Source organism: Bactrocera dorsalis, chromosome 2 (genome assembly GCF_023373825.1).
Source record: "Bactrocera dorsalis isolate Fly_Bdor chromosome 2, ASM2337382v1, whole genome shotgun sequence".
Classification (NCBI taxonomy): Eukaryota; Metazoa; Arthropoda; class Insecta; order Diptera; family Tephritidae; genus Bactrocera; species Bactrocera dorsalis.
The window spans coordinates 68,476,803-68,499,691 of record NC_064304.1 but is presented as its reverse complement, the minus strand read 5'-3'; the positions used below and the strand labels follow the sequence as shown (position 1 = coordinate 68,499,691).

At 38.5% G+C, this 22,889-nt stretch overlaps 1 protein-coding gene and 2 long non-coding RNA genes across 4 annotated transcripts in view; 2 read left to right on the top strand and 1 right to left on the bottom strand.

The window, feature by feature from the left end:
- Positions 1-15,123, top strand: part of LOC109579428 (uncharacterized) — a 36,883-nt gene extending 21,760 nt beyond the window's left edge. The window contains exon 6 of the long non-coding RNA XR_007421947.1: positions 15,111-15,123. This is a non-coding gene — a long non-coding RNA (uncharacterized LOC109579428). The remainder of the gene's footprint in view (positions 1-15,110) is intronic.
- LOC125776821 (uncharacterized) lies at positions 11,990-14,930 on the top strand. The gene is made up of 2 exons (XR_007421997.1): positions 11,990-14,396; positions 14,753-14,930. It is a non-coding gene; the product is annotated as an uncharacterized LOC125776821 (long non-coding RNA).
- Positions 15,124-16,058: 935 nt separating the features above from the next.
- Positions 16,059-18,034, bottom strand: LOC125776644 (uncharacterized). 2 transcript variants are annotated; one of them, XM_049450106.1, is made up of 4 exons: positions 17,506-18,034; positions 17,079-17,446; positions 16,748-17,022; positions 16,507-16,644 (listed from the first exon to the last, which is right to left on the bottom strand). In XM_049450106.1, exons 1-4 carry the CDS (start codon positions 17,799-17,801, stop codon positions 16,633-16,635), a joined length of 951 nt encoding a protein of 316 aa, XP_049306063.1. In that variant the 5' UTR covers positions 17,802-18,034; the 3' UTR covers positions 16,507-16,632. The 2 variants fall into 2 exon arrangements, with proteins under 2 accessions (XP_049306062.1, XP_049306063.1); XM_049450105.1 differs by having other exon boundaries at positions 16,059-17,022; positions 17,506-18,033.
- Between the last annotated feature and the right edge of the window lie 4,855 nt (positions 18,035-22,889).

The window sequence follows — 22,889 nt, the reverse complement described above, 5'->3', positions numbered from 1 at the left end:
AATCACTTTTTGTCACCTCTTTTTAAGTTGTATATGTATATTTGCGTGACACTGAACTTTTCTTCCTTATATTTATGTAACTGAATGTTTAATTTCTTTCACCGCACCATATATGTATGTATGTCAAAATGTTTAATTTTTTTTTTTTATGAAGTTTTGTGTAAACCAATAGTGCCTTTCTGTAAGGCTCGAAGGACCATGCTTAAGATAGTACTCAGTACTGCCTTAATTAAAATAAAAAAATCAATTATGTATGTTGTTTCACGAACAATATCATTTAATCAACAAAAAATTAATGGTGAAGAATTAACAAGAAATATCGACGAGTAAGGCGGCGAGAATCCAATTTCAACTTGCCCGCGCTGCCGTTCGGATTGATTCAGGTGTATAGATGAAGTGATGTAGCGCGCTGGATGGTTGACGATTCGAATTAACGCGCACAGGATCGGTGAAATGTTTGATTGTAGAATAGCTTGAGGTGTTATCGCGGCGCAGTGTATCGAACGAATTGAGGTTGCGAGTTGACCTTTCGAATTGTTTAGGACGAATGAATCTTCCATCCCGATGTCCATCCTTTTTGTTGAGTGGGTACATGTGTGGTGAGTTGTGTTGGTGTGGTGTGGTGATGTGAGTGTATGGTGTCATCGGATGTGGTGTATGTGAGTTCGTCCTTAGGGTGCGCCAGTTTCTCCCGGGTAGAGTGGGGGGAGGCTTAACTCATTTAAACATTTGGTATTCCCCGAATTCAAATTGATCAACAAGATGTGTATTTTAATGAGGTGTTTGCGTTTTCGACTTTTTAGACGATGTCAAACATCGAAGTTGCTTATAAGCAACTTTGGGGCTGAAAGGGTTAAACGTTATAACACCCTTATCAAACTGTATGAAAATCTTAGAATATGCATATAATATTTTCTTAATACTTCAGTTTTAGTTATTTGCTTTATTTTCCTAGAAAAATTTGTCATGTGGCCTACCTACCGCGGTGGGCAAAAATATTATCCTGTTATCTCAGAGTAAAATGTTCTATAATTATCTCAGCGCGAGTTTCAATGGAAAGGACTTGATAATTAGTAGTATTGATAACTGTGTGAAATAGTGCACTTCTAAAGAGTTTATTTTGCAATTCTTTTACAACTGTTTATTTGAAGGAGATAAGGTAAAGCATCAATACTTGGATATAAATTTTTTATTCCTTACATAGTGTAATAATTTGTTGTAGATAATAACCCTAAAAATTAAATTGAAAAATTACAAATTACCTAATGAATATAACGGAAATAAAAGAAAGGATTCAGAATATGATGAACATGAAACAAGCGTCCAGGAAAGAAAAGAAAAAGAGTTTTTTGACATCCGAAAATGAGACAAACTTAGAGGATCAACACATCGAAAAAGCTGCTAATGGAACAGTCGGGAAGAAATAAACGGAAGTTCCAACCCTGGCAGGTTACCAGTGCATAATATTGGTTGTCAAAAAAGTCTTGCTTTATTTTTAATGGATCAATTCGTTAGGCACCCATACATCGAGCTTCTTAGTGACTCCAAGCTTCTTTAAATGGTTTATAACGGTTTCATGACTACTATGCCGGTCTCTTTCGACCAATTCAGCGATTTTATCACAATTTTCGACGACAGGCCTTCCGGAGCGTGGCGCATCTTCGATCACCTCTAAACCAGAACGGAAACGTTGAAACCATCGTTGTGCGGTGGGAATGGAAACCCATCGGGTCCATAAACTGCACAAATTTTATTGATGGCTTGAGATGCATTTTTGCATTTATCGTAGTAGTACTGTAAAATACGCCGTATTTTCTCTTTATTTTGCTCCATGTTTGCGATGCTATAACTCACGAATGACTTAAAAGAAACGACAATCAATCAAACGCGTGTTAGCGCGTGAAATGAGCTTTCCGAAAAGGTATAGCATTACCCGATGCGACGAATAAAACTAGAACTACGCGCTTTCAGCGCCAACTAGCGAAAATACCGCAAGACTTTTTTGACAAACTAATATTTTTAGGGATACGTCAGGGTCAACGGGATATGGTAAACGATATATAATGAAGGGACAAATGAAGACGGCAGTTGCTCTTATCATTGATTAGAGCAGTGTTTCCCAAAGTGGGCGATAACGCCCCCTAGTGGGCGCTGCAGGTGTCAAGGGGGGCGGTAAGAGACCCAGAAAGAAAATGAGGGCGTTGTGTGGAGGCCTGGAGGGTTATTTGTAATTTTATTTAGCTAGGAGGCCTCTTAGACAACGACTACATGAGCTCTCGACTCTCAACAACAACTTGCGAACATCAACTAATATGAATTAAAAGATTGCTCAAACTCGGTTCTATATTTCTCTCCGCGTAGTTCATATATCTGTCCTATTTTATTGAATATAGAAAAAATGAAAATCATGTCAATCGGTCGCTGTGTTTCATAACGGGGCATCTCAACAGGATAGAATTTATACAATACTAACTGTCAAACGTATTGCTATTGCCATTGCCAAATCTGTATGTGGGCATTTGCTATCATAATATAATCATTTGCGCAAAGGTGTATGGTAGGTAGGTTCGAGCTGATGTAGCGCATGCTTTGAGCTCTTGAAAAATTTATTTTACTTGCGAAATGACGTCGGGTAGGTAGCTGATGTAGCGCACGTTTTGAGCTTTTGAACTCATTAAATGTTTTATGTGGAAAATAAAAAAATGATCTTTATCCTTTCTTACAAATGTATTTCTGGGGAGAATAAGAAAAGGAGAAAGATCCTTTTTTCACAAATGTATTTCTGATAAAAATAAGATAATAAGAAAAAGAGAAAGATCCTTTTTTCACAAATGTATTTCTGGGAAAAATAAGATAATACGAAAAGGTGAAAGATCTTTTTTTTCCAATTGTATTTCTAGGAAAAATATGAATTCATATTTTTGGACTACTATATAATAATTGTGCTTAAGCATTCTTATATAAGCAATGTAATATTTATTTTATATTCATTTGTGGTTTTGCGCGCAATAGATGAGCATTACTTACGCCTCCTTTACACTACTCGCGAACGTATTTCTCAAAGCAAAACAATTTCGGAAGTAAAAAAGAAGAGACGGCAATACTGTGCGGAATACATTAAATTCGGATTCATTGAAAATCCCACAAACCCATCCTCGCCTTTGTGTTTTCTATGTCTATAAACATTTTCGAATGAAGTAATGAAGGCTTCAAGACTGCAAGATCATTTGAATAAAATGCATCCAGATTAGAGAGACAATAATGTAGCATATTTTCAAGACCTAGAGAAGAAGCATAATACTCAGCCAAGTGTAGCAAAACTATTTTCGGCGGCTGCTAAGCAAGATGACGACGGACTTCGAGCTTCGTACAATATCTCTTTGTTAATTGCTCAAAAAGGCAAACCACATAACATCGGAGAAGAGTCAATTCAGCTCGATGAGTCCACTTTACCAACTAATGAAGCATTTTTGTTGTCTTACGTGAGGTTTATTAAAGATGAGAAAATATGTGAAGAACTATTATTTGCTAGAAATTTAGAGACCGATACAAAAGGCGAAACCATATGCAATATATTGGAAAAGTTTTGCGATGAGAAAGAGATTCCTTTGAAAAATATTATTTCAATTGCTATGGCTTAATAGCGCACTTAAAAAATAAAATTCCAGATGTCCTTGGACAATCTGGACAACATTTAGTTGCTAGAAACTTAGTGAAACACTATTTCAATCACTGCAATATGTCATCAAAGCAGTCAATAAAATCCGCAACAGCTCTTTGAATGATAGATTATTTCATCAGCTTTGTGTTACTATTGACGAGGATTTCAATCGTTTGTTGTTTCATACTGAAGTTCGTTAACTATCAACAGGCAATTGTCTGACTCGATTCTACAACCTGTTTGACTCTGTTATAGAGTTCTTGGAAACTAAAGATACAGAATTTCAAGACAAGCTCATAACACCAAAAAATGATATAGCTTACATGACAGACATGTATAAATTGTTCAACGACATGAATCTCCAACTGCAAGGCGATAAACTAAATTTAATTAAAACAAAAAACGTCGTTGCTGCTTTCGCAGCCAAACTGCTTCTACACAAAAAGAATCTGGGCAGACGTGAGTTTCACAATTTTCCGAATTTATCAGTATCATGCAGTAACGACGAATTGATTGCCGACTGCCAACATTTGGAAAACCTCCACATTGACTTCACCGAACGATACCAGGACACTTTGAACTTGGAAATACCAGACTGGGTGTTGGATCCGTTTTCAAATGTCAACACAGCAATGTCACCTCAGCTGGAAGAAGAACTTATAGAATTGACAACAATCGAGGAAATAAAAATCAAGTTCAAAAATGGTTACCAAGAATTTTGACTACAAAAACCGATCACGCAATTGTACCCTGGATTGTGGTCAATCGTTCAACGATTTTTGATAGCATTCCCATCGTCATATTTGTGTGAACGTGGATTTAGTGCTGTGACAACACTGCTTACTAAAAATAGAAATCGTTTGCTTGTTACTGACCGTGGCGACTTGCGACAGTTCTTGAGTAAATTGGAACCTGATATTAACAAACGTATTAAACAGCATCAGATTCATCCTTCACAATACTATAAAGTTGTGTCTTTCAATAATCATTCTTATTGCAGGTGGAGCCCGTAAGAGTTAACTTGAGACCTAAACGCCGTTGTAGGTTACCTACTGCGCTCAGGTTTCAAGTTGCTGGTTATAGTAAAAGTTTCGTTTTGAATTCTCCGTTAATATACATATATGTATAGGTTACAATAATTAATTCGAAGTTAGAGTGGTTTTTAAATAGGTGAAAAAATGGGGGCGCTAAACAAATATTTATTCTCAAAGTGGGCGGTAGACAAAATAAGTTTGGGAACCACTGGATTAGAGTATAATGTATCATATTATAAAATGTACAGAAGAAGCATTTAGAATGTTAGGGACTAAGGGGGAGCTAAATGCAAAAAAAATATATGCATTTATAGCTTTAATGTTTGCTCGTGGCGCATATGAGGCAAAAAATTTGGATATCTCACATTTGTGGAATAAAAATTGGAGAACCGCTTTTTTCAAAACCAATGAGCAGATTTACCCAATGTACCAAACCAGACAAAGTTGGAATAAAGTTCTGGTTGGCGTGTGACTTCAATAGTAACTACATAATAAATGGGTTTCCCTATTTGGGAAAAGGTGAACGGAGAGACCGTTCAATGCCCCTTGGGGAGTACATTCTCCCAAAGTTAATGGATCCATTTACAGAATAACAACGGATAATTTTGTTCTGAGTGTTTCATTAGCCAAGAAATTACTTAAAAAAACTACAATTGTTGGAACAATTCGTAGAAACAAGAGAGAGTTGCCAAAGTTAGCCAAAGAAAGAAAAGATAAAATGTCTAGACTTTCAAGCAAATTGTACAAATCGAATTACATTACTTTGACAGTGTATAAAAGTAAGCCGAAAAAAGTGCTTGTTCTAAGCTCTAAATATAACTCAATATGAAATAGAAAAAAGCAACAAAAGTATACCGGAAACTTTTAGATTTTATAATCGTACAAAATTTGGTGTACATGTGGCAGACCACATGTCAAAAAAATGCAGCGTGAAGTCGAAAAATCTTAGGTGTTTTTCAATATATTGGACCTAGCTGGAATAAATGCTTGGATGTTGTACAAAGAAATAACGGGTGAAAATATTTCGAGGCAAGAATATTTGTTTCAGCTAGCTTCAGAACTCGGAGATGCATATATAGAATCTCAAGAAAAAAATGCGTTTATAAAGACAGTCTTCAAGCTCTGATTTGCCTGTATGAAAAGCTTACCAAATCAAATTTTGTAAAGGTTATAAAACAACAAAAACTTGATCGAAGTGCGAAAAATATATTTGTGGAAAATGCACATTCCAGACTAAAAAATGTGAGGAAGCCAAATAGAGTATATTAGGTATATATGCATAACATTCTTTATTCATTTAGTCTTATTTTTTCTTTTATAATACATTTTAGAAATTATATAAACTTATTTTACGAATTTTCATGAAAACTTTTTTTTTATATACATTCAGCAATAAATCAACAATTCTCTGCATTGAATAATAAAATGCACAACATTTTTAATGACCGATCAATTTCATCGCGCGAATTACATGTTGAGTCGCGGTGAATGGGTTTTTAAAAAAGTCAAAAAAATCAAATTGTATTGCAACGAGGTGACGTTGATGGCGATCAAGAACAGACTGCTTTATTTAATAAGATTGACTTAAAATGAAGCTTATTCTAATTACAAATTGCTTATTAATAATATTAACTTACTTTTAACTTATTATTGCTGAATAAGCATACTTTTATTAATTTTGATAATTCTTAGGAATTTCACTTGTTAAATTATATTTTGATGACTTTATTTGTTTAAGCGAATTGCAAAAGCCGGAAATGGTGTTATGTTGCAATTTGCTTTAACAGTTCATCGTATTTGTCAAATGCAATGTCAGGTGTAGTCGTACATGTAACTCGCGCGGTAGGAATAGGTATACAAGAATTGTCGGTAGGTTTAGTTTTAAATATAAATCACATATTTTACATATACGAGGTGTGTTCAAAAAGTATCGCGAATTTTGTGTTTTTTCAACAATTATTTATTTATTCCTGAATATCTATTGTGTCCCCTTCAAAGTAATCCCCATGAGATATTATACACTTGTGCCAACGGTTTTTCCAATCTTCGAAGCACTTCAAAAAATCATTTTTTTTATCTTCTTCAGCTCCTCCTTCGATGTCGTCTTTATCTCGTCAAGAGAAGCGTAACGTCGTCCTTTCATGGGCCTCTTCAGTTTAGGGAACAAGAAAAAGTCACAGGGGGCCAGGTCTGGGGAATGCGGTGGCTGCGGCATCATTAGTGTGTTGTTTTTGGCCAAAAATTCGCGCACAAGCAACGATGTTTGAGCAGGGGCGTTATCGCGGTGCAATTTTTTTGATAGGTAAAAATCGAAGGTGATCCAAAACACGTACAAGCAAAGCAGCTGTCAACAATTAAATGAACATTCAAAATGGCCGAGATTGTCGGCATAAGTGAGAGACATGAGTACCAACATAACGCCACAAAAAAATCGAAATTCGAATATACGTAACCCGTGAAAATTCAAAATTTGCCATACTTTTTGAACACTTCTCGTACATATGTATGTATGTAAATATATCTATATATTTTTTTTTTTTTATAGTAGGGGGAAGCATCGAAAGCCGGAGTGCGGAACTTTAATCCGCTAAACCTAACCTACTCACAACTCAAGACTCTCCCACGGATTAAGTATTACTTCGTGGGAGGGACAAGACATTTAAGTCTCCTCTATTGCACGGACTGACGGACGCCTATTCTGTTGAAAAGATCTCAGTTTGGTCATTATGAATGCTGACGCTTCACTGACAGCTTTCCATTTATCAGTCGACTGACACATGAGTGTCGTTAAATTATCGACCGTAAAACTACCACCGAGTGTGGTTTTTAGCTTTTCCCTTGTATTCGTAAATCGAGGGCAATAAAATAATACATGCTCAGAGTCTTCTATATATTCTGCGCATGTCGGACAATTCGGACTGATGTCGTTGTGGAATCTGAAAAGGTAGCTTCTAAAGCATACATGTCCACTAAGAATTTGGGTCATATGAAAGTCTAGGTCCCCATGTCGTCTGTCTATCCACGAGTGGATGTCAGGTATCAGTCGGTGGGTCCAACGCCCTTTGGATGAGGAATTCCACCGCTCCTACCACATTTTAATGCTTTTATTCCTCTCCTTTGTCTTTGCCGATACTGTTTTAGGCGCCGATAGATGATATAAACGCTCGAGTTCATCTCCCTGGATGTCAATGGGCGGCATGCTGGCTAATACTTCAGCAGCGTCGGTAGATGTAGTCCGGAAAGCACTTATTACTCGAATTGCAGAAAGCCTATGCACTGCAATTATTTGTGTAGCATATGCTTTTATATCCATTGCCTGTATCCATGCTGGTGCTGCATACAGTATTACGGAGCTCATTGCCTTCGCTATAAGGAATCGCCGGCTGGAACGCACACAGCCTGTATTGGTCATCATTCTCGATAGCGCATTGTAAATTTTGTTTGCTTTACTGGATGAATATTCCAGGTGTTCTTTAAATTTTAATTTAGAATCTAATATTACTCCCAGATACTTTAGTTGCGGCGGCGAAGTAATCTCGCACTCCCCTATGGAGAGCTCTATTTGTTCTTCTACCTTCCTGGAGCTTATGAGCAAAACTTCAGTTTTTTGCTCCGCCAGCTCCAGACTCACAAATGAGAACCAATGGCGTAGGCCATTTAAGCACTCATTGCATTTGTTTCTTAGGTCGGCTAAGTGTTTGGCCATTGCTACCACAATGAGATCCTCCGCATACGCTATTAGTTTCACGTCTGTTGGTTGCTGTCTTTTTAGCACCACGTCGTACATGAGGTTCCATAATAGTGGGCCTAACACTGACCCTTGGTAAAAGTAGCCTTCTGTTTTTAAAATAGCTCAATATAATGTTTATGAGGTATTCAGGGGCGTGTATTTCATCCAGGGCTTCGATTATGTGTGCCCATTTTGCCGAGTTAAACGCGTTCTTGACATCCAGGGTAATCAGCGCGCAGTACTTTTTTGTGCCACCTTTCCATCTTTTGCCACTTACTGCACATTTCGCAGTATCAACGACTTCTCGTAGTGCGTCAATAGCGGATCTCTTTTTTATAAAGCCGTATTGTCTCTCTGATAATCCGCCGGCTTTCTGGATTGCTAACTCCAGGCGGTTTCTTATTATATTTTCGTACACTTTACCCATTGTGTTGAGCATACACAGTGGTCGGTACGATGAGGGTTCTTCCGGTGGTTTCTTTGGTTTTGGGAGCAGAACCAATCGCTGTACTTTCCAAGAGGCGGGGAATACCTCTTCCTTTAAACAAGCGTTGTACATTTTAGCGAAAACTCGGGGTTTTAAGCTTATGGCTGGCTGGCTGAATTTACGAGCCATGTGACCCAAATGGAAACACGTATAACACCTGGGGATAGGCGAGTATTCCCGAAGGCGACATATTGACCAACCAATCTTAATCTTTCCCACTTTGAGTGCGGCCTTAGCATCTTGAGCGCGCATGCATATAAGTGCTATTTGTGTGCCGCTACGTGTTTTTCGTAGACTTTTGACGTTTGGTCACGTTGTGGGTTTTAGGCTGTATCATAGCCATTTCTCCAACCACTCCTTCCAAGACGCTTTGAAAGGATTCAGCTTTCGTGTCTCCTCCATTTTTCAGTTCTAAAAGCAGGACTCCTTTGAGTGTTTTCCGAACATAGGTTACGTTCGAACCCAACTCCTCAAGCCTGCTGTCACTTTTTATTTTCCGCAGAATATCTGCATACGACGCCCTTTCTTTCTTCGTGATTATAATACCATCCGGTTTGGTTTTAAGTTTCTTTTCCATAGGTTTCCTTTTTTTAACCATGTCTACCCATCTTTCATTTGCGCTCTGAAGGGTTGTGGTAACCCTTTGGGTGTTTTTTACTGCTCCACTATACGATAATTTTTCTTTCTCAGCTACGTTTTTTGGCTTTTTTGTGGGTGGTAGAAAGCCCGATGCCTCTCGCATTCTTTTTGGGGTATTATCATCTCTACCAATGGTGATTTGAGATGATTTTCCTATTTTCACTCTTCTCGATGGGTTTTCTACTTTTTCCGATTTGCGTGTAACGCCACAATACTGCTCACAAGTTCGCGCATGGTTTGGTTAATGTGTCTTTGACCCGCCATCATGCTTTCCAATTCCTTTATTTTTTTGTTAATATAAATATATGGAAAAAGGAATTATAGCTTGAAAAATGTTGGAAACTATAATAAAACTATAGTTAATATAGAAAGAAGAATCACGCGAAAATGCAAGCAAAGAAAAATCGTTGAAAATCCTATGGCAACGCTCGTTTTATTCATAATTGTAAAGAATCTAACCCCTTGGACGGTGAGTGTGCAAAGTGATTTTTAAATTAATAAATATAGCTAAGATATAACAAAATAAAAGTGAAATATGAACTTATTTCTATGTTTAGAGTGTATATTTAAATATACAAAGTGAAAATGTCAAAAAATTTAGTTAGTTATTGTGAAATACTATGTGTTATTGATACAAATTTTAGAATATTTAATCGGGAATGTTTTAAAAAATTTAAGTATTAGCTACATTATTTTAGCATATTCCTCCTCTGGAGAAGCTCCCCTACATTGGATTGTGCAGGCCGCCTTAAACGCATAAAATACATACATATGTATGTATTTATTTTTGCGTATTATATTGGACTGCGCAGTCCAATTTCAAGGTACACACACTTATTTTCACATACTTACTTAACAATTTATATTTGCTGGTTCTGATGATATTGCTGCTGCTATTTACAATTTAGTTCTGATTTTCAATGCTATAAAAACAAATGAAGTAATTATTTGCAAATTATTAAAAAAAAAAACTCAGATAAAAGTCGTTCACTTACCTTCTTGCTGTACGAGCCTCCTTTACGATGGTAGGATCACGAATGACATGCGTCTTTCAATCGTTATATTATTACCATTTTTTAGATTTTCTTTTAGCACTATTGACAATTATGTTTTCTTCTTCGCGCTCATTCAAGTAAATCAAGAAATGAAAGATACTTTTTTTCATGACATTTACGGGGCATCTCGACAGGATAAAATTTATGTATGTCTTACTAACTGTCAAATCTATTGCTATTGCCATTGCCAAACCTGTATGTGAGCATTTGTTATCATAACATAATCACTTGCGCAAAGGCGTAGGGTAGGTAGGTTCGAGCTGATGTAGCGCATGCTTTGAGCTCTTGAAAAATTTATTTTATCACATTGCTAAATGCCGTCGGGTAGGTAGCTGATGTAGCGAATGTTTTGAACTCTTGAACTGTTTAAATCTTTTATGAGGAAAATAAAAATAGGATTACGATCCATTTTTTTCAAATGTATTTCTGGGAAAAATAAGAATTCATATTTTTGAACTACTATATAATAATTGTGGCATAAATTTTATATACCAATTAATATAATAAATTTAATATGAGCAATGATATTTTGATTTATGCTTGTACAAGTTTATTAAATTTAAGATTCCAATTCCCAACCCAATTTGCATAATTTTTCTGTAAATCAACAATATTAATATAAATAAATATTAATTTTTGGGAAAATGTTATTTTGAAAATGTATGTCGTCTTAATACTCGCTCTACTAAGTTTCATATTCTTCTTCTTAAGTGGTGTAGACACCGTTAACGCGATTATAGCCGAGTTAACAACCGCGCGCCAGTCGTTTCTTCTTTTCGCTACGTGGCGCCAATTGGATATTCCATGCGAAGCCAGGTCCTTCTCCACTTGGTCCTTTCAACGGAGTGGAGGTCTTCCTCTTCCTCTGCTTCCCCCGGCGGGTACTGCGTCGAATACTTTCAGAGCTGGAGTGTTTTCATCCATCCGGACAACATGACCTAGCCAGCGTAGCCGCTGTCTTTTAATTCGCTGAACTATGTCAATGTCGTCGTATATCTCGTACAGCTCATCGTTCCATCGAATGCGGTATTCGCCGTGGCCAACGCGCAAAGGACCATAAATCTTTCGCAGAATTTTTCTCTCGAAAACTCGCAACGTCGACTCATCCGCTGTTGACATCGTCCAAGCCTCTGCACCATATAGCAGGACGGGAATTATGAGAGACTTATAGAGTTTGGTTTTTGTCTGTCGAGAGAGGACTTTGCTTCTCAATTGCCTACTCAGTCCGAAGTAGCACCTTTTGGCAAGAGTTATCCTGCGTTGGATTTCTAGGCTGATATTGTTGGTGGTGTTTACGCTGGTTCCAAGATAGACGAAATTATCTACAACTTCAAAGTTATGACTGTCAACAGTGACGTGGGAGCCAAGTCGCGAGTGCGACGACTGTTTGTTTGATGACAGGAGATATTTCGTCTTGCCCTCGTTCACTGCCAGACCCATTCGTTTTGCTTCCTTGTCCAGCCTGGAGAAAGCAGAACTAACGGCGCGGGTGTTGAGGCCGATGATATCAATATCATCGGCATACGCCAGCAGCTGTACACTCTTATAGAAGATTGTACCTGCTCGATTAAGTTCTGCAGCTCGAACTATTTTCTCCAGCAGCAGATTGAAAAAGTCGCACGATAGGGAGTCGCCTTGTCTGAAACCTCGTTTGGTATCGAACGGCTCGGAGAGGTCCTTCCGGAGCTTTTCGTGCCGCTCAACGTCAGTTTACACAGCCGTATCAGTTTTGCGGGGATACCAAATTCAGACATCGCGGCATAAAGGCAGCTCCTTTTCGTGCTGTCGAAAGCAGCTTTGAAATCGACGAAGAGGTGGTGTGTGTCGATTCTCCTTTCACGGGTCTTTTCCAAGATTTGGCGCATGGTGAACGGTTGTTGATTTACCAGGTCTGAAGCCACACTGATAGGGTCCAATCAGCTTGTTGACGGTGGGCTTTAATCTTTCACACAATACGCCCGATAGAACCTTATATGCGATGTTGAGGAGGCTAATCCCACGGTAGTTGGCGCAGATTGTGGGTCTCCTTGTTTATGGATTGGGCATAGCACACTTAAATTCCAGTCGTTGGGCATGCTTTCGTCCGACCATATTTTACAAAGAAGCTGATGCATGCTCCTTATCAGTTCTTCGCCGCCGTGTTTGAATAGCTCGCCCGGCAATCCATCGGCCCCTGCCGCTTTGTTGTTCTTCAGGCGGGTGATTGCTATTCGAACTTCTTCATGGTCGGGTAATGGAACGTCTGCTCCATCGTCATCGATTGGGGAATCGGGATCGCCTTCTCCCGGTGTTGTGCTTTCACTACCATTCAGCAGGCTGAAGAAGTGTTCCCTCCATAATTTAAGTATGCTCTGGGCATCAGTAACTAGATCACCTTTGGGGGTTCTACAAGAGTATGCTCCGGTCTTGAAACCTTCTGTAAGCCGCCGCATCTTTTCGTAGAATTTTCGAGCATTACCCCTGTCGGCCAGCTTATCAAGCTGTTCATACTCACGCATTTCGGCCTCTTTCTTCTTCTGTCTGCAAATGCGTCTCGCTTCCCTCTTCAACTCTCGGTATCTATCCCATCCCGCACGTGTTGTGGTCGATCGTAACGTTGCGAGGTAGGCAGCCTGTTTTCTCTCCGCTGCGACACGGCACTCCTCGTCGTACCAGCTGTTCTTTTTGCACAAATGCCAATGGTTTCGGTTGCAGCTGTACGTAAGGAGTTTGAAATGCCGTCCCACAGTTCCCTTATACCGAATTGTTGATGAGTGCTCTCAGAGAGCAGGAGTGCAAGCCGAGTAGAAAAACGTTCGGCTGTCTGTTGTGATTGCAGCTTCTCGACGTCGAACCTTCCTTGTGTTTGTTGGCGTGCGTTTTTTGCTGCACAGAGGCGGGTGCGAATTTTGGCTGCAACAATATAGTGGTCCGAGTCGATGTTAGGACCTCGGAGCGCACGCACATCTAAAACACTGGAGACGTGTCTTCCGTCTATCACAACATGATCGATCTGGTTGGTGGTTTTTCGATCCGGAGACAGCCAGGTAGCTTGATGTATCTTCTTATGCTGGAATCTAGTACTACAGATAACCATATTTCGGGCCCCGGCGAAGTCGATCAGCCTCAACCCATTTGGGGATGTTTCGTCGTGGAGGCTGAATTTTCCGATCGTAGTGCCAAAGATACCTTCTTTGCCCACCCTGGCGTTAAAGTCGCCAAACACGATTTTGACATCGTGGCGGGGGCATCTCTCATAAGTGCGCTCCAAGCACTCATAAAAGGCATCTTTGGTCACATCGTCCTTCTCTTCCGTCGGGGCGTGGGCGCAAATCAGCGATATGTTGAAGAACCTCGCTTTGATGCGGATTGTGGCTAGACGTTCATTCACCGCAGTGAATGATAGTACTCGGCGACGGAGTCTCTCTCCCACCACGAATCCAACACCAAACTTGCGCTCCTTTATATGGCCACTGTAGTAAATGTCACAAGGACCTACTTGTCTCTGTCCTTGTCCCGTCCATCGCATTTCTTGGACGGCGGTGATGTCAGCCTTTATTTTCACGAGGACATCAACCAGCTGGGCAGCGGCACCTTCCCAATTAAGGGACCGGACATTCCAAATGCATGCCCTCAAATCGTAGTCCTTATTTCGTTTGCCATGGTCGTCATCAAAAGGGGGGTCACTCATCCGAGGCTTGTTGTTCCTTTTCATTGGGGGTGTTTTTTTACGTGGCGGGTCCCAAACCCAGCGCACAACCCTATGCAGGGGATGTTTCGCCTTCTCACGTTAGCTCGCCTTCAAACGGATGTTCTTAGGCTACCCAGAGGATACTTGGTCAAAGACCGGAAGTCGTGAGCTGCTTGAGTCATATGCAAAAGAATCGTTTCTGGCCACTCCCAAGTGAATGGCGATCAGAGAACTTTCCTCACTTGCGTGAACTTCTACACATGACTCCATCCTCCTCATATTACCGAAACGAAAAAGCCGTCGGCATATGTGCAAATGGGATATATTGCCTCTTCGAAATTTTCATAGAAATGAAATCTGCGCTGTCAAACTGCTGAAGTGACAGCTTACTAATTAGTATACCATATATTGTAAGCAATAAGCAATTTGGAGTCTCCACAGGCAATAGGCACGGCAATACAGTTAGTAAGACATAGATTTTAGCCTGTCGAGATGCTCCGTTAGGTAAACAAAAAATAACCCGAAAATGTGCGTTGGTGTTAAGCTCCAGTTATGCATGCTTGACTTGACCTAGCCAGACTTGAGAACTGTCACATAAAAGATCTGTTTAATGAGCCTTGCATGTATTTGATTACCGAACGCTTGACTTGACTTGAAAGTCTGTTGAATTTAGAATTTCAAGTTACGTTGACATTTCAGAGAGTGGCATCTTTGCTCTCTCCCTTTATTTTGACATTTCAGAGAGTGTCAGCTCGGTTCTTTCCCTCGCTTTTTCAAATTGAACGATTCACATCATTTTCATCATTTCATTTTAATCTAAATTTAATTTGCCAGAAATAAATCAAAAAAATCACAATGAATGACGAAAAACTAATAGAAGAAGTGCGTGCGCGTGAAATTTTATATAACAAGGCCTGCGTAGGCTACCGGGTGCCGAGCAAAAAGAAGGCTGCGTGGGTAAGCGTGGCAAAGGAGCTAGGTGCTACTGGTAAGTAATTGTTATTATTTATTAGATTTTAATATATTTTGTATATATGTATATATATAGGTAGAATTTAATAGTTTATGTTGGGTTTATTTTACAGATGAGCAATGTTCGAAGAGGTGGCTGACTCTAAGGGAGAGATTCAGTAGGGAAGTAAGGAAAATGGAGTCACCATCAGGAAGTGGGGCGAGTAACACCGAAACCTGGCCATTGTTCGATAATATGAGCTTTTTAAAACTATATATACAGCCCAGACCGTAAGTTAATCTTTTTTTAATATTTTATACGTATTAAATATTTATTTCCCTTTTACAGAAATCGCTGCACCACAAACATTTTAGAAGATATATATTCGCAGGAGCTGTTTGAGCCATTTACTTTTGAAAGTTCTCCGACTATTTTATCGTCACCTTCGGAGTTGTCGTCTTCAACTCCGATCCGGAAAAGAGTCAAAAAAACAAACAGCGATGACGACAGCTGTTTCAAAGAAGCGTGCGAGCTATACAAAAGCATGTGTGCAGAGAGGAGCAATTGCAGCGAGGCGGTGAGGTCGTTTGGTGTTATGTTGACCTCTATCATGAACGGTATGAGCGAGGTAAAGCAAATGAAAGCAATACAAGTTTTAACAAATTCGTTATTTGCTATTAAATCGGAACCCGAATAATTTTTTTTTTTTATTTTTAAATCATTTGTTTGTTGTTTTATACAGATATTGAATTAATATGTAAAAATGTTTAAAACGCTTGTTGCCTAGACATAGGAAACAACAATGTATCTCATTTTTCAAAAATAGTTTTAAAATGTTTAAAACGCTTGTTACCTAGACATAAGAAACAACAATGTATCTCATTTTTCAAAAATAGTTTTAAGAATGTTCAAAAGGGTTTTAAGAATGTTTTTGAAAAAATAAAATAATTTGTTTTTATAACTCTTTAATTTTGTATGTCTTTTATTTATTGTGTCCATATTGCCATATGCCTGTGTAATCTTCCTAATACAGATAATTACCATCTTTTTCAGTAAATAAAACAATATTTATAGATATATCCATGGTTTAATAAAATATCACAAAAAAGTTAACGTAACAAAAAGTATAGTATAAAGATATTTAGATTACAATTTTATACATAAAAATATGTATATATTTCAAATGCATAAAATACACAAACATTGCTATACACTAAATACGATCTTCTTGAAATGAAACCGCTCCCTGATTTATAAAATAATCTGCCAAAAAATCCCTTAGACGGAATGCGAAACTAGATGCATTGCGTCGAGTTGTACTTATTGAATGTAATGCACCTCCAACACTCTCTAAATCTTCACGCCATTCTCCCTCCAATATTCCATGGTCTGCGGTGTCTGTGTCTACAAATGTATCTGGACAATACCAACGATCATGGTCATTCAACATTACAAAATTGTGAAGAACCAGACAGGTTAACACAATTGTTTCGCAGTTCTTTGGGCTAAAGTCTATTACCTTTCGTAGAACACGCCATCGAGCAGTTAAAATACCAAAGCTATTTTCGATTACTCTACGAGCTCGGGATAACCGGTAATTGAAAATAGCTTTGTTTCGTGGCAGCTGTGCACCGGGGTAAGGTCGCATTAAGTTTTCCTTCAATGGGAACGCTGCGTCGGCCACAAAAAAATGTGGAAAATCTGTTGAGGATCCATTCCATAATGGAGCTCTTGGTGGTAGTGGCAATTTGTTTTCCAAGAGTGCTTGACCAAATTTAGTTTGCTGAAAGACACCTTGAAATAAAATAAAAATAAGTAAATATTGAAATATTGCAAATCTTTTAAAATACCTCCGTCACTTTGTCCGCCATAGCTACCAATGCTGGCAGAGGTGAACGTATACCGAGCGTCGCAGGATGCCATTAAAACTATACTATAAAACTTTTTATAGTTATAAAATAACGAGCCTGAATTTTGTGGACGAATAATAGCTATATGCTTCCCGTCAATTGCTCCGACGCAGTTGGGTATATTCCACAGTTTTAAAAAATCTGCAGCAATGTCTTTATATTGTGCGGTAGTTGGCTCGCTAAGGTATATCGGGCACAGGTGTAACCAAAATATTTCACACGTTTCAAGTACGATATTCCGCACTGTTGTTTTCCCTAATTTATGCATCGAGGCTATGATCTCAAAAGGTGTTCCATAAGCGAGGTACCTAAAAAATAAATGAGAATACAATTAAATGAATATATGTACTTCAAGGATTTTACTTACATTAAAGTTATAACCACTCGCTCCTCGACGCCAATTTGTTGTTTTGGTTTTTTTAAAAACGGACTAATAATATTTAAAAGAAGGTTGTATACTGGCCGATTCATCCGTGTTAAAGCAAATAGTTTTTGGTCGTCTTCTTTTAATTTTAAAAAGTTCTTCCAGAAGAAACCATTTGGGTTTCTATCCCGATTTGCTGGATGAACGGACCAGCGGCGTTTACGTCTTCTTAATACTTTTCTTCTTTGAAGGCGAAGAATATTTAAATATAATAGTTCATGGAATAAATCACTATCCATTATTAAAGTTAATATATTCAACAAAACAATTTGTTTTAATATTGATTAAATTTTCACAAGCTTCACATATCAAGTAAAATGTCACGTTTGTGTGCTCTCTCAACATTCAAAAACAGCTGATTTCTACGCGCTGTGTTTAGTATAATAGCAGTTACGTTTCACAAGTCACCTTTTTCGAAGCTGAGTTGAGTCAAGCATGCATAACTAGAGCTTTAGTGCAGAGAGAAACAAGTAAGGAAGGGCTAAGTTCGGGTGTCACCGAACATTGTATACTCTCGGATGATAAAGTGATAATCGAGATTTCATTATCCGTCATTTACATATTTTTTAATTTTGCTGTAAAATTAATTAGATTAGTAGTTCCTGAGAAACGGTTTTTGGTCCATAAGTGGGCGACGCCACGCCCACTTTTAATTTTTAAAGTTTGGGTGCAAGTTCCTTCTGCCATTTCTTCCGTAAAATTTAGTGTTTCTGACGTTTTTTGTTAGTCGGTTAACGCACTTTTAGTGATTTTCAACATGACCTTTGTATGGGAGGTGGGCGTGGTTACTATCCGATTTCGTCCATTTTTGAACTGTATACGGAACTGCCTGAAGGAAACGACTCTATAGAGTTTGGTTGAAATAGCTATAGTAGTTTCCGAGATATGTACAAAAAACTTAGTAGGTGGCGGGGCCACGCCCGCTTTTCCAAACAAATTACGTCCAAATATGCCCCTCCCTAATGCGATCATTTATACCAAATTTCACTTTAATATCTTTATTTATGGCTTAGTTATGACACTTTATAGGTTTTCGGTTTTAGCCATTTTGTGGGCGTGGCATTTTGCCCTTTTTCGGACTTAACCTTCTTATGGAGCCAAGTAATACGTGTACCAAGTTTCATCATGAGATCTCAATTTTACTCAAATTACAGCTTGCACGGGCGGACGGACAGACGGACGGACAGACAGACATCCGGATTTCAACTCTACTCGTCACCCTGATCACTTTGGTATATATAACCCTATATCTGACTCTTTTAGTTTTAGGACTTACAAACAACCGTTATGTGAACAAAACTATAATACTCTCCCTAGAAACTTTGTTGCGAGAGTATAAAAATGGTTAGCCGTGGTTCGGAGAATGGTTGCGGCAATAATGACATTGTACACAAATTAAAGAACGGAAATTTACGTCATATCAGTTGTGTGGACAAAAACAGGTAAAAATATTTTGCAGTTTTTAGAGTTTCGCATTAATATTTGTTTTTATTTACCTTTGCATGGTGTTAGGAAAAAATTAAATTATAAATTATTAAATGTACCTAAAAACAATTTTATTTAATAAGAAAACTAGACATTTTAAAACTTCACAATATCCTGCGGTTGTTCCTACTTTGTTCACACCACTGTACGTGTGATGGAACGGTTAACTTGATCTTGTGGACCTTCAAACCGCACAAGAACGTAATTATTCAAATCCAAGCTCTCGGAGTCAAAGAATGATCCAATAGATTTATCGGTATCTGCAAAACTTGTAACTAAGGAATCATCATCTGATGATTCATCCGAGGATACTCGTTTTTTTAAAGTCAAGGACCTTTTGGTAGTTTTTCGTGGCAGCACCTTCCCCGATTTAATTTTCTCCTTTTCTTCCAAGGAAGGTGTAGATGTAAGAATTTTAGATGAACCTTTCCTTGACTTCGAAAGGTTTGATTATTCTAGGAATAGGGCGAACTTGCTCTGGAGTTTTGCCAACAGATGGTATGGGTGAAGATTCGCAAGGAGTAGCAGGCTCAATTGAAACATTGTTTTGGTTTGTAACTAATTCTAATGCAAAGTCAATATCAGCAGTTTAATGTTCGACATCTACGCTAATGAAGTCTGCCTCAGGAATTGCTTGTCTGTTAAATGGACTTATTCCAGCTGTGGAAAAACCTTTGCATATGTTTTCAGAGACGAATTTTCGAAAGTTGAGGTATATCGTAAATCGTACTAGCTCGTCCAGGATTGGATAAAAGGAAATCACTATATGACGTGGCCAAATGTTTTTTAAATGGTCCAAATACCGATATGTCCAAGGGCGGTGGGAAGCTTATCATGTGGATGCCATTCTCCCTGCAAAATATTAAAGCAGCCAAGCTGCAGTGCGAAACATGATTGTCCAAAAAAAGCAAAATCAGTCTTTCTAAGGAACATCGGGTGTTTTTTTGAACATGTTTCAGAACTTTACAGAAGCCGTCCGTTGACATCCACCCGCTTTTAGCAGCAATACCTACGCAGCCGTTAGGACCACCATTAACAAAGTGATCTTTGTACTTAACTCGCGGAAAAACGTATACTGGTGGAAGTGCATTTCCAGTAGCATTTATTATGCCCACCATGGTAACTAAAGAACCTTTTTCCGCGGACGCAAACTGAGACACAGTACGCTTTCCTTTCGTCGAAATCACCTAGCAAGAAACATTATGTTAGGTTAAAGATGTATGTACAAATGCAAAAAGGTAAAGAAAACGTGCTAAAATACCTTTGGAGGAGGCATAACAGTTGTTATTCCTGTTTCATCAAGATTATAAATGTCGACAGGAGCAAACGAAAATTTACTATACAGAATGTGCACATTGTCAAAAAATGCCATAACAGCTGCTTTGGTAAAAGACATAGAACGAGCAAGGCTGGTGTTTTCAGGTTTTCTCAAACTTAAATCACTGTGTCGTTTCATGAAGCCTTGTATCCAATCAACTCCTGCTATTTTATTATTTGTCCAGGATAAAGGGATTTTAGTTTCATTCATTTCAGCATAATCAAAAACGAACTTCCGTGCAGCGCTGTACGTGAATCCATGTTGGAGGTTTGAACATACTCTGAAGTATTCTGCTATTTAATTTTCCAGTTTTTTTGAAAATATCTGCTTTGAGCTATATTTCGAAGAGAACAAAAATGTCTCATCGTCCGAGGATTACCCGGAATCATCAAGTGCTTTAGCTCTTTCCTTATTTATCTTCGCTAGTCGGTCTCGTAACGTAGTGCGTTTCAAGCAATAGGTTCGCGCAGATTCACTTATATTGAACTTCTTTGAAAGAACATCCTTGATTGCAAGTTTCTCATCCAAATCACTTCGGTCCATCTTTTTTTTATAGTTTCGAACCATGGTGCTAATAACAACCTATGTGGAAAATGTAGATACAAGTACCAAAATGCGCTTATCAGTTTATAAAATATTTCCCACGTTTTAATATGTCTACTCATGTGCTCATTTTCCAGATGGGGTATGGTAAATTTATCCCATCGTGGTACATATTGCGGAAAAGTTGCCTTAGTACTTCCTGATTCCAATGCAACTTTTTGTTTTGAGATCGGATTGCATCTTCAACCAAAACTCCGTCCTTGAAATTTCTGAAACTCGTCTAAAATCGTGAAATTGTCTACCTAGCGCCTGAAATACGCATCTCATGGCAAAATGTATAGAACAAAAGTTATTTGTCACGTCATTTGCTACCGAAATGGTATATGTGATCATGTCCGTAGGACGAACCGTTCCCGAGATACGAGCGAAAATGCGGTGCGCCACAGCGCAAAAAAATCTTCTTGCGGCCACACTTCTTGATGTTGATTTCGCCGAGTGCTATCACTCACATTCATTCACCTACTCCAAAGGACACTCTCGGAAAGGTCTCCACATAAATATATTTCATCGAGTTCCTTCACTCTTGTCGGTGATTTCGCCGAGTGCTGTCACTTATATTCTCTCAACAGAACACAGAACTCAAAATGTCTGTATCTAAATTTAAATTTAGACAGAAATGTCCTGTGTTTGGCATATATCCTACAATCTCTCTGAGTCCCAGTTACCTACTTACCAGCATGCTATTTTGTGTTATCAGTTTGAAAGATTTCGTATGGGGCGACTCCGAGGCGACAACTATGAACCTAGGAGTAAAGACGTTACAGAAATAGTTGCAAAAAAGGTTGAAAATACTTTCAAAAAGTCATTTATTCCGATAGTTTCACACACCCGAGTTGCACAAATGCTCACCACATACCATAAGAAATTTCTGACTCTTAAACAAATGTTTTTAATGAACCCAATAGGTTTGAGCTATAAAAGAGACGACTTTGTCTCTTCTGCCGTAAAATTATTTGACATCGCTGTTGGTACATGCATTCAATTTTCTTCTTTTACTTGTCCAAAGGAAAGGAAAGCTCCTATCAATGAACAACCATTTCTCTTGGACCAGAGAACCAGAAGAATTGATCGCATTGGAAGTGTTGATCTACCTGAAACAAAAAAGATTACAAAGAAAAATGAACATAAAGAAAAGCTTTCAATACATCATTCAACATCAACACTTACCAGAAAAGTATCAGCGAGAACACGTGACCATTCAGATCAGCCAGACTCTCATACAGACGACAACAATGTAGGTGCGTCGCACATGGATTCTTCCAAAAACGATGCTGATGATGAATTTTCTCTTCTATCCTCTAAAATCAAACAAAACACACTAGTATTAGAACACACTGCTTTAGCTGCCCAAAGATTTGGAGTAAGTGATAGAGCAGCGGCCTTGTTGTTTCAACTGCTATTCTGGATGCCAAAAAAGCAGGTTTGATAACAGAGAATCGGGCTAGCTTTGTCACTGACAAATGCAAGATTAGTCGGGCAAAAAAAAGTGTTGGAGTTAAGCTCCAAAACACCGAAAGTATTGACTCTGTATATGAGCTGTATTTTGACGGCCGCAAAGACAATACACTTACACAAGTCAGCGAAGGTGAAAAGTACTACCGCGATACTGTCAAACACGAACACAGGTTGGAAAGGTGGAATCATTCGGAAACTAGAAGAAAGAATAGGTAGGCCATTAGAGTGGGTTGTTTGTCTTGTACATTTCAACGAACTTCCATTTCGTGCTCTTTTCGAACACATGGATGGTATCTCAAAGACTCCAAATACATTCTCTGGCGACATAGGTAAACTGCTCCCTGATTGTGAGAAGTTGCCTGTTGTCAAATTTGAAAGTTTTCTATCCTGCCAATTACTTTCTGAGGTTATTAATCCGACCTAAATTAGCACAGACCAAGCTTATCTGTGTAAAATATCAGAAGCT